This window comes from Diplotaxodon limnothrissa, linkage group LG15, assembly GCF_057381915.1.
Source record: "Diplotaxodon limnothrissa isolate DT_005_m linkage group LG15, D_limnothrissa_male_GT1.1, whole genome shotgun sequence".
In the NCBI taxonomy this organism is placed as follows: Eukaryota; Metazoa; Chordata; class Actinopteri; order Cichliformes; family Cichlidae; genus Diplotaxodon; species Diplotaxodon limnothrissa.
Window position 1 is genome coordinate 40802273 of NC_140610.1, and position 16063 is coordinate 40818335.

A 16063-nucleotide genomic window follows, 5' to 3' on the forward strand; every position below is an offset into this window, starting at 1 on the left:
GACGCTATTAAGAGGGGCTGCTCGGTTTGCTTCTTCTCCTGTTGTGTCCGGCCGTCTTCCTGCTCGTTTTGTGAAAGAGCTTTGAGTTAAACACTGATAATAAAAGACATCAGCCCAAGTAACCAAAAATGATTTCTTTCCATTTTTAGCCACAGGAGCACGATGTCGTTTTTGTGGTGTTCACTGCCTGGAGCTGATTTGTGTGTTTCTCTGACATAGGTGCTGGCTAAGTGTGGATAATCATTTCATATGGAGTTTTATAGGACCTGTCACCTGTATCATCATGGTAAGCTGTTTTCTTTTCTTTGAATACTCATACTGACAGAGTGAGGAAGGGACCAAGAGGGTGAGATGAAAGAGATGCAGGAGGAAGATAAAGGGAGCAAGATGGTTGAACTGAAGGGAAAAGTCAGCAGGATTTTTGCTCCAAGCCTTCCCGGTGATGACAGGTTAATTTTGCGCCACAGACAGATTACGAGGCGTCCGACGTTCCCCTCTGCCTCTCACTGCCTGACAAGCATCAGTCTTGATAGTGTACTTTAACCTCACTTTTACACAATTTCAGGAAGTCTCATATCACAGATATTACCTGATGACCTTCAAAGGTATGTGATGAGGGAAAAAATTATGTTAACAATTGGCTGAAATGGTCCATTTTACAGCACACGTTGCAAGCCGGGGTAATGTTCATAGCTCTTTTTTGTATTTGTCTGCCTGTAAATAGCGCACGACTTTGTCAGGAAGACGGAGAGCAAAGGCATCCCTTCTGTTTGGTCAGGGTCCGCCAAGGGTGAAGGACATATAGCATATAATATTGACATATGTCCCATTGAGGCATGCAATTATTTACTGGTCATGACATTATTATCTCTCGCTCCATCAGAGAGGCTCAGAAGAATAAGACCTTCGGGAGTCTTACTTCCCTGCGCAGGACCAAAAAAAAGAAATAGCAGGTGGTGTGCCTCACATATATCCTCTCAGCTTCCCACATCATGTATTGCTTTGCCCTCGTGCACACCGAGGGATAAGGAAGCTCTGCAGGCTCATCTTGCTGCTGTGTAGGGAGGATGGGTGGTATTTGTTCAGTACTGTGTTCATTATCCAAGCTAATGGTTGGTACTGTATCTACAGATGCAGTGACCTCTGCTGAACATCAAGCTGACACTGAAAATATACTAGAGAAAAGGGTCAGCCGTGTCAAATTCCATCGAGTCCCTGCACACTATTGGCAGACTGCTCCGAGTTTTCAAAGTAAAGATGCAGTGGCCGTACTCTTTGTCTGTGTGGCAGCAGAATAAGTAAAAGGCAAATCTGCACACTGGATTGCATTTCACAGCTTTCTCACAAACAGGCGTTGGCTTAGGAATGGAAGAAATGGTGCTCACTGGAAAAGGGTCTGCGCTGGATTGAAATGTCTCGGAGTAAATGCTGAAATGACTTTTTCTTGTTTTCAGTGATTTTCCTGTCTTTTTTCTTTCCTCCTCTCTGCCTCCCTGCTTTGAATGTGTGAGCTTATAATTGAGGAAAAGCTAACATTGTATTAAAGCAAACATACATTTCTCCCTGTCTCAGCAAATGCTCTGTCAGCCACACTGGAATATGTTTCCTTTCCCTAAATTGGACCCTCATTGTTTTCCAATCGAGTGTTGCTCTCATAATGATTTGCATGAAAAATATTTCTGCAGTGGAAATGATGATCGGGATCCCGGTGGTGATGACCGCAGAGATAGAATCATGACCCTGTGAGGAGCTAATGTATTGTAGCAGAGCTAATATGTGACAGGAATGAGGTTTTGCTGCACTGGGCCGGGCCTCGCACACCGCTCCTCTGATTCTGTGCAACAATTGACTCAAAAAGACAAAGTACTGTGGAAAGGGGCATCTCGGGGGAGCGTGCAGGAGCAAGGTTTGTCTGCACCATCCGTGACCCTGGTTTCTCTACAAACTGGCTTTGTCCTTGTCAATGAAAGACAGAGTTAGAAGGCGAAAAGGCACATGAACAGGAGAAAAGGAGAGAAAACAGTGCTGCTTTGGCTTATGTCTGGATCCCCACTTGTCACCCAGACCATGTTTGTGCCAAGTAACACCAGTTTTGACCTAGGGTGGTCATGTTTTGTTTTGTTTTTTCTCAGCCTTGTGCTTTCCCCCCTCATTTTTCCTGTTGTTTTTGCTGCCAGATGAAACGCTTCCTAAATACTGACTGAAAACAAAAGCTGAGAGCAGGCATTTAGATCCTTGTTCTTAGGCAGAGGTTGCCCTGCTTCTGGGCACAGGGGGTATTAGCTCCATGAAAGGAGGAACATGGAAGTAATGAGTGGTGGGGGGAGCCATTAGCATGCTTGAGATAACTTCAACACAAGGCCTTTTGGATCATGACACGTCGCGAGCAGTTCTTATCATCTGGACAGCTCCATCTGCACCTTTAATATTTTATCCCCAGCAGTTCATTTGGAGTTCAGTGTGTACACACACAGTCCGCTTCAGAAAAAGCTTTCTCCTCAGTCCCAGTGTGGCAAGGTGCTTCTGCATGGCTTGCAGTGATGATTCAGAGACAGAGTGAAGGATAGAGGCAAGACAGCTCCGCTCTAGCAAGAGGGATCCCCCGGGAGGGGCTGCGAAAGCATGTCGGTGGGGGTGGGAACATGTGCCATGCTGCTAGGTTACTTTAAAGTACCGTGTCCCTCTCCTCTGTCTCATTGGATCCATGTCACCACTCCAGGCTGTGTGAAAGGGTTTTTCAAAAGTCCTCGTCCTCGTGTCCCCCCACACCCACACGCCTCCCCACACCCACACCCACTGTCTGACTCATGCAGACAGGAATAATGGCTGATCACGGTGAAACAAAACATAGTTTCAGTGCCGTCTGTGATATGAAAGGTTTGCATTTTTTTCCTCTTCCTCTCTCGCCCCTTTTTCTTTTTTTTACAGTCGGGCTTATTGTGAGTGGCTCCATGAGTTGATTGCATGTGGAGGGGTGATGTATTGACCACAGGTAGTCTTTTGATAGCAGCGTGTGTGCACCAGAACACTGAGAAAGACTGAATGGCTGTGGTCTGAGTCCAGCTCACAAAGGTCCCTTGCATTGGCAGTCCGTCTCCATTTTTCTTTTGCCAGTGCTGCAGTGCTCTAAAGACAGCGTGCTAACGCCAAAATGCACTGTTTGGTTTTCGTCCCTACAAATGTTTTACTTGCATGGAGCTTCTTTGTTACGCACATGGCACTGACGCCGCGTACACATAAATTTGTCTGCCGTGTTTCTGGTGTTTGATCCTCTTATTTGCTCTATTGGAGACTCACATCTCAATTTCCCTTTGTAAGATATTCCTTGACATCATTTATACATGCCTGGCTTTCAGCACAAATGCACTTGGGTTTGTCTGAGTGAGTACATGTACATGCTGCGTCAGGTGCTAGTTTGCTCCAGAATAAATGTTTTTGAGGTAAATTATTTGGAAGGGCTCCTTGCTGGAACATGCAGCCTTTGTGTCTCTAAATCACAGTATTGATTTTTTTTTAAAGGTAGCAAATAAATGTGCTCAGAAACACAGCGCATAGTATCCCTGTCTCAACCTGATATGTGCCACTGGTTCTCTAAAGATTTAATACATTAAAACAAGCAAGCAACAGCCTCCACACGTCTCCCCTTCCTTCTCTCTCTCTCTTTTCATCTGGCCACAAACAGGAATCGAACAAAATACACCACGTTCCCTCAAGCCTTCTGTAGCTGGTTATACCTTATAATATTTCACTATGTGCATAAAATGATATGCAGTTGTTTTGTACACCAAGAGGCTCTCATTTCTTCTGCTACTTTTCATTCCCTTCTGACATTCCCAGAATGGTGCTGTGTGGCTGCCCCCCTCTTTTCTTTTTTTCCCTTACAGTGATGGATTTTAATGCATTTCCATGCTCTTATTGATATAGAATGACACTAAATTTGGCGCCAGTCGGCCCCGTCTGAGACTAGCTGGAACGATAGATGTTTATTGGATTAGTCTGTGGACATGCAGAGTTGAAGGCTCTCCTCTTTTAATACTTATGGGCAAATTAACAGTTTTTTTCTGTGTGTGCTATATCTTCAGTCATACATCTTCATGTATTAACACTGCCATTACTCTGTTTTGACAGCTCAATCTCATCTTCCTGGTGATCACAATGTACAAAATGGTGAAGCACTCCACCACCCTGAAACCAGACTCTAGCCGACTGGAGAATATAAAGTAAGTGAAGCGTCATCATATGCAGAACGCCCGCACACTCCTCCCACTTATGAGCAATCTAACACCGGTGCCACTTCCCCCGGAAAAACCACAAAGCCTCTTTTAGTGTTAAGTTGTTGTTTTTTCTCCACCTATACATGAATTCTTTTTATTATTTATTTATTTTAGGCCCAATTTTAAAATGATTCATAGAGACTTTACTATTTTCACTGAAATTACTTTTTTTTTTGCATCACCATGTTGTGTATAATCTGTGATGATGACTACACATATTCTGTGACTCATATTTTTCATGCTTTGGTGTTTTACTGCAAACCTGCAGCCACAGAACTGCTCTGGCATGACACGCATCACTGTAAGGATGCTGCGTAACCGTTCAGCGTCGGCTCTGGCAGGGTGGGGCGCAGCCGAACAGCTACCATGTGTGCTTGAGACTGGAAAATGTCAAAGTTTTTTCATATTTATATAAATATATATATAGAGAGAGATGCCAGCTTCTAATCCTAAAAAGAAAAAAAATCTGCCACCATCTCAACACCGCCACACTCCGCCTTTCCTCTTGTAGCCGCTGCTGAGTCACCGCAGCGTGTAGCTCAGCGTTTTCCAAAGCACTAATTACAACTGCTGTTGTTTTTGCACATTGTATGAAGAAAACTGATATAAATATATATTTATTGCTGTTTACTCCAGGACCTTGTTGGTTACAGTCCTGCAGTCTCATGCCATTTTGCATTATTTACATTATATTAGTTTGTGTTTCAACCTCCACCACGCTGTGCGGGAGCGGCGCTTGCTGCTTTCTTTTTTCCCCCCGTCCAGTGTTTGTTATTCTTCATCTTTGCTTAATGAATGCGTGCAACAACACAGCTCTGTGGTAAAACCGCAATCAGAGAGAACAGTCACAAAAACGCCTCACTTAGTATTCTAGGTCCATTTGAGATGGACGCCTCCCTGTTTAAGGAAACCACAGCAGAAAGCATTCACTGAACTTCAGATTGTTGCGCATTTTGATGTCGGATGTTAGAAATGATTTCTTTCAAGCTTGTTTGTACTGAAATGCACCGTTTGCCTAATCGCTGTTTCCTCTGTGATCATTTGTTTCCTGTTGTCGCTGTTTTTCGTGCCAAAGTTTGATGCTGAAGTCAGACAATGGTCGCTGCATGTTGCATGTGAAGCCAAAGTTAACGCACACCCTCTCCTTTCTTTTTCTTCTGTCATTCCTCTCTCCTGTCTCTGTTCTGCAATCCACACCAGTAATTATCGCGTTTGTGACGGCTACTATAATACAGATTTGCCTGGGTAAGCTTCTACTACGCACCTCAGATAATTTTACCCACACAACACCACCCACGAGTAAAGGAGCATAAATGCATATTCAGCTACAGACAGCGAATGTTCTACATGTAATTGAATCATCAACAGCAAAATATACAAGTCTCAGTTCTTGTTAGATCCTTTATTTCACTGCCTCCCGTGATTTCCCCTGAATCAAAGTTGACGATATCTTACTCAAATGCCGACTAACCCAAGCTGTTATGCGCTCTAATCTAATTGTGTTTCTCTCTTCCTGCCTGTCATGCTCTCTAGCTATGAAGATAATAAACGGTTTATCAAGTAAGAACATGCTGCCCAGAAGTCGTCTCCTCAGCTTCTAGTTTATTCTCTCTATCCCACGTTATTTTTTCGTGCCTTTTTGTTCCTCTTTCTATCATTTCCTTTCACAAACTGCAGCTTCTAAGCTTCTCATCCACTGTCTTTGTGACCGGTCACTGCCACCACGTCCATCATTTTTGATCCAGTTTTGTTGTCGTTGCTGTTGTGTGTTTGATCATCGAACCGTGACCACTGTTGGTGTGCGAAGGCTCCGCAGGACCTTCGCACACGAAGCAGGGAGTTTTCCTTGAACTCTTTCCACGTCTGCGTAGCTTCTCCGGTTCTGGTAGCGCACTCAGTAGATGAATATGATAGTGTTTGTTGCTTTTGTTGAGTTATTTTTAAACATGTCGTGCTGTCTTGTGATAGCGGTTGGTGTGTTTTAATAAATAGAGAGGTATAAAGAGAAAAGCGGGTCAAGCTTTTGCTTGTTTCTTGTCTTGTTTGAGGGCAGAATCTGCACGTGTGAGGATGGAGGGGTGGGGACAGCGGGGAAGGGTTGTGAGGACGTGTGTGTGTGTGTTTTCTTTTTCATTTTATTTCATTTTCCTCCCACCTGGTTTTTAGCCTTTTCTACATATTTCATAGTGGAACCGGGTGATTAATATTCCAATCACCGTTCTGTCACAGAACCTCCCTCATGCTGGATTCGTCCTGTGTCTCGTTTGCCGTCCCTCAGATCCTGGGTCATGGGTGCTTTTGCTCTGCTGTGTCTGCTCGGTCTCACCTGGTCTTTTGGGCTCTTCTTCATCAGCGAGGCCTCGATTGTTATGGCGTACCTCTTCACCATATTCAACACCTTCCAAGGAATGTTTATCTTCATTTTCCACTGCCTTCTCCAGAAAAAAGTAAGTAGTCACTCTGCACTGCGTACGGTTTTTCTCTGTCAAGGTGAAAAGCAGAAGGCTTTTGAGCAGTCAAGGCCAAACCTTCAGCTGAATTCACAGATGCTGATATAAAGAACAAACACTGCCTCATTCTGCTTCTTGTAAAGTCATATGTAAAGTCAACATTGTATTTAAACACTTGGCTGTTTGCCTGCGTAGGTCCGCAAAGAGTACAGCAAGTGCTTCCGCCACACGTACTGCTGCGGAGGGCTGCCGACTGAGAGCTCGCACGGTTCTGCGAAGACTTCCACCACACGGACCAGCGCACGCTACTCCTCTGGCACACAGGTACACCGGCACTTTTGCACAGTGAGAGTCTCGCCACGTGCCAGGATAAGATGAGAGCGCGACGTATCCTGGACTCGTCGTGCAGCTCTGTTACGTTGTTAATAACCCCACTGTTTAAACGACTCCTCAGGAAAATGTACTTTTACTGTGAGCACAGAGAAAAAGCACATTCTGCATCTTAACCTCAGAGGTAGATGAGAAGACACAAACATTATCCCACTTTTTTACAAGCAGCATCTGCTGTACTGCATGAGTACCTTTCTTCTGTTCTGGCCCCTTTAGCTCTTGCTTTTATCCTTTTTCACTAACGCCATGTGCATGGGGAAGAAATACATATTGCACTGTTTAAAGAGCATTGCAGGCACTTTTTACTACAGGGAGAGCCAAAATTACAAAGAAGAAAACAACAACTTTGTCCTCGCCTTATCCGGTTCTTATTAAAGGCTAATAGACCTTAGCAGACAATACCTCCAGATGTAATGTGCTTATAGAGAAGCATCCCCGTCTCAGTATAACCTCCAGCCTATTGTAAAGAGTCATAACTGGAGCTGAAGTTGTTCAGAAGTTGACTTACATAAAATTAGTTTTTGAAAAACTCATCCAGAGGGATTGAGCAGTTACTACTGCCCTTGCCTCACTGCAGATTAGTAGGTTTGTTTTATAGTGTGTAGCACGTAGAGGGAAATCGAATGAAAGTTGATCTGAAAGGTGAACGGGCTTGTTTAAAGTCCTAATGGCTGTCCCTTGTTGACCTGACAGAGTCGTATCAGGAGAATGTGGAATGACACCGTAAGAAAGCAATCTGAGTCCTCCTTTATCTCAGGTGACATCAACAGCACCTCCACCCTTAACCAAGGTCAGTTCACACCTCATTTCTCTGCACATGCACACCTATGCACACATTTCATCATCCAGCTAAAAATACCTCCTTCAAGTTCCAATGATCTCACCAACACCGTCTAGGGTCCTACTCTGGTAATCGTAATAAATGATTCAGCTTGAAAAGACAGAGCAGTACGGTTTAAAAAAAAGATTTAGGTCTTTAGTGTGGTCTCCCTGTTCTGCCAGCAAAGGATTACAACAATCCATCCTCAAATACTCTGTGAGCTGTCATTCTGGCCAGTCATGTCAGTCTTAAATTGGGGCAAGGCTGGAAGAACTTTTTTTTTATTTAAGTGCTGGCTGTCCAAAGTTTATACCAAAGCTCAGGGGAAACATAGACAAAACTTAAAAGGCGGGGAAGGGGTGGGGTGCAAAGTTTTATTTTCGGAAAATCTTAACATTGCTTTAAAAAGGCGGTTTGTAGCCTGGCATGTAAGGTGACCTCTCTTACTTTACAGTGGGAGGGAGAAAAAAAAACTGTCATTTATTATTTAGCTTGAGCACAAATATGATGATGAGAAGATGATGTTCAACTCTGGCTGACCTGGAGTGCTTAGTGTGCTGTTAGGCTTTCTGCTGCTCTCTGAAATGGCTTTCCAAGCATGCGAAGGGAAAGAGGGTTTACACCGAGGTCGCTTAACTCCACTCCCTCCTCTCCCCTCCTCTCGACTCCTGTCTCTGCTTCTCTTTGCGGTCACTTTTTTTAAAAATTTTGCTGTCACTTGTCACAAACTACAACATTACACCTAGCGCTTTAAAACACATTTTGGCTTGCTGATACATCAGCATCAAAATAGAAGTCTTTTTGGGGGGGCGATCAGTATAATTTCCTGGAGATGTTAATGTAAAGGTTGGATATTGATCACTCTGGGGTGTAGCTGCCTCGTTACCCTGGAGAGACAGTGCACTGAAGGATGGCTCTATCTCCTAGAAGCACTTCCCTGTCATTAAAAACATCCCTGGAGACTTCTCAACCTGACAGATGGCATTTAACACAGGTGATAAATGGCAGCCGAAATACCTCAGATCCTTAAAACACACTGCAAGCTGAGGGGGGGGGGGAATGGAAAGAAGATGAGCTTTTGGAAGAAAGTGGCAAAAAATTAAGACTTAATAATAACTTTGACTTGGACGTGTTCGCCTTGGTCTCTTGGGAGCACTTATGTTTGGACCTGGTCCAACAGCAAAACCTCTGCACAATAACAGGGTGCTGTTTTTGGGAGGAAAATAATACTAATAACCGAGCTTGACTTAAAAAATGCGAGAAGTGTGAAAAATTGCAGTAATGAGCACAGCTGTTTCAAATGTTAGTTGGTAAATAAATGGGTTATGAATGCTTTTCAACACACGTAATGAACTAAATAACTGAAGAAGGACAGCACAAAGTTGAATATTTTTGCTCCTCAAACTTTTCTCTGTACGATCACTACGTTTCAGATTTCGCGTAAAAAGAGAAGTGACGCCACACGCCTCTCTACACAAACTGCTGCTAATTTCCTTGATCTCTTTTTCTCAATGCTCCTCTTCTGTCCTGCTGCTCCAGGAATGACCGGGAACTATCTACTAACAAATCCTCTCCTGCGACCACAAGGCACTAACAACCCTTATAACACCTTACTGGCTGAGACAGTCGTATGTAACACTCCCACAGCTCCAGTGTTTAATTCACCAGGTGTGCTTACTTGATACTTTCACCTGCATTCTGCCTGTTCTTCTGTCTTTACCTGCTCTCTCCCTCTTTTGTATCTCACTTCAGTGTACGGCACGCTAAAAGAAAAGCAGGATGTTCGGCAGTATCACCTTTCCTTCTGAATCACTGTCTCCCAAATGCTTGACACACTACATAGTGAGAGAATGTGTGTGTGTGTCTGTGTGAAAATGCACACATTTTCATGCACGCCAGAGATTTTTGTGGTTCGCCTCAATAGAGTCTCATATGTGTTCTCGTATTTCTAATATCCATACTCTGCATGGGACGTGATGATTAAGATGGGAAAGAGATACTACACGTTCTGCCTTAAAATAATGCAAACTGTGCAGCCGCAGTATAATCTGCATGATTATTATGATGAATTCTCCTGAATTGAACAGGTCGTTTGTTAGTTTTGGTTTGCTTCAGAGGGAATTTTCCCCTTCAAAACACATTAAACTGCAAGAAAAAATCATGCAGCGTTGCATTAGTAGCTGCATACACATGCAGACTTTCACAGATTGCTTTACTGTACAGTTGGTGGTGACTTTTGAGCATACACCACACTGTAAAGACTGTGCTGTGATTATTTTTATATATATCTATATATGTATTCTATTTTGAAACTGAAATGGCCTCCTTTGTCATGTTTTGTGCTTTTCCCTTGTGCTTCCTTCTAGTGACCTACAGAGAGACAAGTATGGGAGTAAAACTTAACTTTGCCTATCAAATGTAAATTTTTTTCAGCATGCTTATTAAAAAAAACCCAACAAAACCCCGGCACAATCACTGGTTCACTTTAGGCCATTAACACACACTCAGTGAGCAAGCGGTTCACAAAATTATCTACCCAAATTTGAAAGACAATAAAATATCAAATATTCTTCCAGAGCTTCTAAATGCTTATTACTCTGCTATTGTCTCTTTTGCTTAATTTGAGATTTAACCAAAACAACATGTGTTGCTTTTTTTCTCCCCGTCAGAACAGCTTTTGTCAGGTTTCTTTTTTCTTTTCTTTCTACCTTTTTTTTTCATGTCTTTTCTTTTCTCTCCAGTTGCTTGTCCTTGTGTGGCATACAGCAGTTTCAGTGTCCAGTAGTGTCCCCGCACTGTTTTTCCCCAGAAACACCCGTCTGGACACTAAATTGCCGTCTAGCGGGCATAAACACGTGGATGTCATGGCTGCAGCTGTTCAGCTTTAGTTTTCCTTCTTCATACTTTTTTTTGAAATTTCCACAGAATCTCTGTAAAATCTTTCCCTTTAGTCACAATCGGTCCACCCCTCCTGGACAGAGACATAATGAATTGCCATGGACATTGAATTAATGTTATAATTAAAGTGGTAGCAGAGTTCCTTTATCTCCTTTCTCAGTCGTGGTATTACAAATACATTTTTCTGCTGCTTTCCATGACCTCCATGCTTTGAGAAATTCCTAACATGACTGAGTCTGACCTCAGCAGCAGCTGTTTTTTTTCTTGAGCTGTTCTGCTAGTGACCGGGGTCTCACTGGGAACTGTTACTGTGACGGATGCCAAGTGCCGAACTGCGGGCAGGCTTTGACCTTTGCCAGCTTTGGGTACACAAGCTGCCAACTAATGGACAGCAAGTGTACCGACACAAACTCAACTTAAAAAAAAAACGACAACAAAGCGGCTGCTGGCAGTTAGCTCGGAAAACTAAAAGCTAGCCGATGCTTAATTATTTCATTTGCTGAACCCTTGCTCTTGCTAAGTTGCAGTTAAGACCGTTACATTTTGTTGTTCTTTTGAGTGATTCTTCATGTTACAATAAATCATTTTACTTTCTTTTGTACATCAGCTGCTCTTAGACCAGATAGCCTGAGCAGACAGACATGATGTGAGTTGTCTAAAGTGAGTCCTTTCACCTGCTGTGTGTGGTGATGGTGGAGTGCTGCTTGTGGGCTCCCCTTGTAGTGGGAACAAAGATGGCTGTCCCATGACCACTTTCCTTTTTCTGTCTTATGTCATCGTTTGCCATCTCCTTCCTTTTCTTTAGTTCAGCACATCCAACCTATTAGTTGCTAGAAAACCTTTAAGTGTCGTAGCTTGCCCGTCTGTGGCTTCATACATGTGGACATCCACTTTTTGCCCGGTGTGTTGTGATGGTGATTACTGTCTGTTTCTTAATGTTGTTTGGGATCTTTTTCACATTTGTGGCAGAACTAAGCGCACAAACCCCTTCCTGTTTGTTCTTAAAGCAGCTTTTTAAAAGGGAAAGTGAAAATGTATATGTGAGAAAGTAAAATGATTTCTCGACGCAAGTGATGCATGCCTGCGTATGCTGAGGATTGTGCCTAACTAACAGGTTTACGGCATGGCTTTATTTGACCTCCATGTGAAACTGCATCCTAAACAGCATTAATGCTCTGTTTTATTCCCCCTGCTGTTATTGGTGTTTGACTAATGTAAAATCCCCTCTATTTGCCTTTCCTTCCAGGGCACTCACTGAACAATGCGGTGAGGGACACAAGTGCAATGGATACTCTACCGCTAAATGGTAACTTTAATAATAGCTACTCGCTCCGTAATGGGGACTTTGGCGACAGTGTGCAGGTAGTAGACTGCGGCCTGAGTCTGGACGATGCTGCCTTTGAGAAAATGATAATCTCAGAGCTAGTACACAACAACCTGCGTGCCTGTAATAAAAGCCACCAACAGCAACAGCAGCAGCACCACAGTTTACATCATCCACCCCACCACCAGCAGCCACCGCAGTACCACCATCACCACCACACGGAGCGGGCTCCGCCCAAGGTGACGGTGGTAGGTGGAAGCAGCAGCGAAGATGACGCTATTGTGGCCGACGCTTCGTCTCTGGTCCACGTGGGTGACACGGTGGGCCTCGAGCTGCACCAGGAGCTGGAGGCACCTCTCATCCCCCAGCGGACTCACTCGCTTCTGTATGCACCCCAGAAGAAGGTGAGGACCGATGGGGGAGTCGATACGTTTGTCAGCGAGCTGACACCCACCAATCCCGATGATAGTCTGCAGTCCCCAAACAGGGACTCCCTGTACACTAGTATGCCTAATCTGAAAGACTCTCCGTACCCCGAGAGCAGCCCTGATGTTGTGGAGGACCTGTCCCCCTCCAAAAGGAGCGAGAATGAGGACGTTTACTACAAGAGTATGCCTAACTTGGGGGGTGGCCAGCAGCTCCAAGCCTATTACCAGATAGGCCGAGGGAGCAGTGATGGTTACATTATTCCCATTACTAAAGAGGACAGCATCCCTGAAGGCGACGTACGAGAAGGACAGATGCAGTTAGTGACAAGCCTTTAAATGTATTTAAATCATCCCCAGACCGTTCCCAGCCTTCCTGCAGCCCTGAACTCTTGGAGGACATTATAAAAGGGAAGGGAGGCATTTTTCTTTGTTTTTTTTAATGGGGTTTTTTTGTTTGTTTGTTTGGGGTTTGTTTGCTTTTTTGACGAGAGCTTAAAAGCCCCGCCATTTACACTTAGCCATTTGCAAACCTACATCTCCATTGCCATCTTCTTTTCATGCCACCCTTCCTAACTTCCCTGCAGACCAATAGACTTGGAGCACAGCTATGGCAGTGCAGAGTTTTAATGAGACTGTACATAAAATGCAGAGTTAAATTTCAATTTTAAGAGACAAGCCAACTATGTATTTAAATGTGCTGCTGCTGTTGATTAATTGAGAAAATTTTAAGGTACGAAAATTAAAAAAAAAATGTAAAAAAAAAAGGAAAAAAAAAAAAGGAAAAAAAGAGAGAGCGAGAAAGAATCAATACTGGCTACATCCAATCAGCAACCTCCCAGTCAAAAGGCTGTACATACACTCCCCAACAACCTAGCTGAAGCCTGTTTTTTTCTTTTTTGTTATTTTTTTTTAAAATATTGTATACAGAACAGTACCCCTGGACCAGGACATGGACATGTTTGCAAAATGTTCCTGATCAAACTGTTAGAAAAGGAATATAAGGTCCTGATCGGTCTCCATCACCATCAAGTTTGGATTGTATAACCACTAGCAATCAAGCCCCAGGCCTTATATTTTCTCAACTGTAACTTGAACTGTTGTCAAGGAAAAATGGCTAAAATATATATTTTGTTGTATTGCTAGTGTAAAATAAAAAAATTCAATGGGAAACCATAAATATGAAGAAACCTTATAATTGCAAAATCTAACGTTTGAGAGACTATTGTGTAGAAGTTGCACATATGTTATACAGTGTGTTTATGGTTCCAACACTTCATTCATGGTAGTGCGTTTGAACGTTAAGGCTTATAAAAAGAGAGATCGAGTCAACTAATTACAAAGATGCATTATCACCTTTTCCATTTGTGAACAGTGTTTTTTTCTTCCATCGATATCGCCCATGTTTAAATATGTTTATTTGACTTTGCCATTTACTTTGGTAGAATGGGAATGCAAAAACCCCAGTTAAGGTGACTTATGCATTGCACAGTTTTTTGTGTAATTCTGGCAGATATAGATCTTTTTAAGTAACGGCAGAGTGGTGGGCAAGCGCAAATGAAACGAGCGACTTTGAACAATAAAGTTCCTATCATAAATGTAGTTCTTCCGCTTGGGTTTGGATATTTTATTTATTAAAATCTTTCCAAAAAAAAAAAGAATAAATAAATGGGAAATGTGTGAATATTTTCCAGCACTGGTATACATGCTGTACTGTAGCTCATGTTTTTTATGTAAACATGTTACCAAGGGGCTCTTCACTTAAGACTGATGTAAAGTTCAACACTTGTTTAACAAATAAAATAAATGTGAGATTTTTTGTCAAATGCCAGTTGCTTTTTAATGGTTTGTGGTTTTGGTACTATTTGAGAAAAAAGCTTTTATTATTTTGCTATGGACAAAATACACTTTTGACTCAGGTTACAAGTTAAGTCCCGAGCACCTTGACAGGTAAATTAGTGAATTTATTTTCTAGAGCGTTTATTTGCTTTCTTTTCCTGCTATTTCTTTGCTAACTGCAGAGTTTAGAGAGCGCGTATGTGTTATAGAGAAGCCAAATCTTTCCATGTGATTCAAAGATGAGAAACTCAGGTAGGAAAACTGCATTGTAAATGTTCCTCTGTGTGGTTGTGACACTAATAAAGGCTAAAAAAAAACAAACACAAAAAACCCGACACTGGTTCAAAGCATTGTCCACTAAGTATATTTTTAAATGAGCACTAGACTGAGCGCCATTAAAGGGTCTGGCAGTACAGAAGTCTTGTAGTAAGATTTTGGCTTAAAATGCCGTGTGGGAGTGGAAATTTGTCCACAGACCTAACAAGGGGTCAGTGTAACACTTGGCTCCGGCTGTAGAAATATATTATACATAATGTGTCCAGCTATGACACATATTTGCTCTAATTAATGTCTGCTTCTGCTGGAGCCCACAGTCAGTTCTTGGGTGGTTTATGCCTCAGGTAGTGCTAATTTCTGAAGCATTTTAATATAACACCAGTTGAGGCAGAGTGACAGCTCTCAGCAGGGTTGCTGGAAATTGCACTGTTTACCATTTGGCATTGAAGGAAATGACTCAGAACTTAGCAAAAATGCACTTTATGTCAGTGCACATAAGGCTGTGTGGGCTGTGTGTTGTTTTGACTTTTTCAACAATTACGTGACATTTTGTGCAATTATCTGAGGCTTCAAATTGTCATAGAAGAATTATGTTCCTTTTTTTGTGATCTCTTGTACAGACCCCTTGAATGTCAGTTTGGAATCAAGTGTTGTGGTGATTGTTGACTGTTGAAATGGCAGGCATAATGACATGCATAATAATGAGAAAAAAAGCATATTGATTTCCTGCATTGTAAAACATGCAGCGCCATTTTATCTGTTTAACATCCCTTAACGTTTGATAGCGTACACGTAATTTGAAAGCATAAAATTAGTCTTAAGAATGACAAATATAAATATTATAATGAATTGATGGTATTTTTTGACAGCGGAATGACAAAATATGTCCTGTAAAAGTCAAAAGTAATGCTAAACTGACAATGCATATTAAAAAGAAGTGGCTAACCCACACTTACAGAGGGAAAAAATGCGTTTTTGAGTGCAGAACAATGTGTTAAACCTCAAAACTACCACCACAGTTAACACTGAAAGCAATGCTCCATTGTCAGATCTGCAGGTTTGTCTTTGCTCATTGTTCTTGTCAGGATAAATCTCACTCAGAAGCACCATTCACCCGATTTATCTGTTTACCTGAAACAAAAAAAAACTCTCCAGTGCAAGATTATGTACAAATTGTAAAATAAAGTTCATTTTAACAGCAGAAGCTCACGTTTCAGTGGTGTCAGTAGTCAGGTCTTCATAAAATACAGGCAAACAAATATTTGCCAACCCTTTCCTCACCCCTCTCTCTAACTGCGGTTTGTTTATCCCGACACGGTGACCTTCGACGTGGATAAACTTGGTGTGTAAGCAGGTTTATTTTCATT

At 42.5% G+C, this 16063-nt stretch overlaps 1 protein-coding gene across 1 annotated transcript in view; it reads left to right on the forward strand.

Annotated features, from left to right (window-relative positions):
* adgrl2a (adhesion G protein-coupled receptor L2a) overlaps positions 1 to 14359 on the forward strand; it is a 90328-nt gene extending 75969 nt beyond the window's left edge. Inside the window, exons 16-23 of the mRNA XM_085373581.1 lie at positions 220 to 286; positions 4129 to 4220; positions 6553 to 6721; positions 6920 to 7048; positions 7808 to 7904; positions 9474 to 9602; positions 10301 to 10318; positions 12079 to 14359. Of these exons, the coding sequence (XP_085229707.1) occupies positions 220 to 286; positions 4129 to 4220; positions 6553 to 6721; positions 6920 to 7048; positions 7808 to 7904; positions 9474 to 9602; positions 10301 to 10318; positions 12079 to 12920 (1543 nt within the window). The 3' untranslated portion in view covers positions 12921 to 14359. The remainder of the gene's footprint in view (positions 1 to 219; positions 287 to 4128; positions 4221 to 6552; positions 6722 to 6919; positions 7049 to 7807; positions 7905 to 9473; positions 9603 to 10300; positions 10319 to 12078) is intronic.
* The last annotated feature ends 1704 nt before the right edge of the window (positions 14360 to 16063 follow it).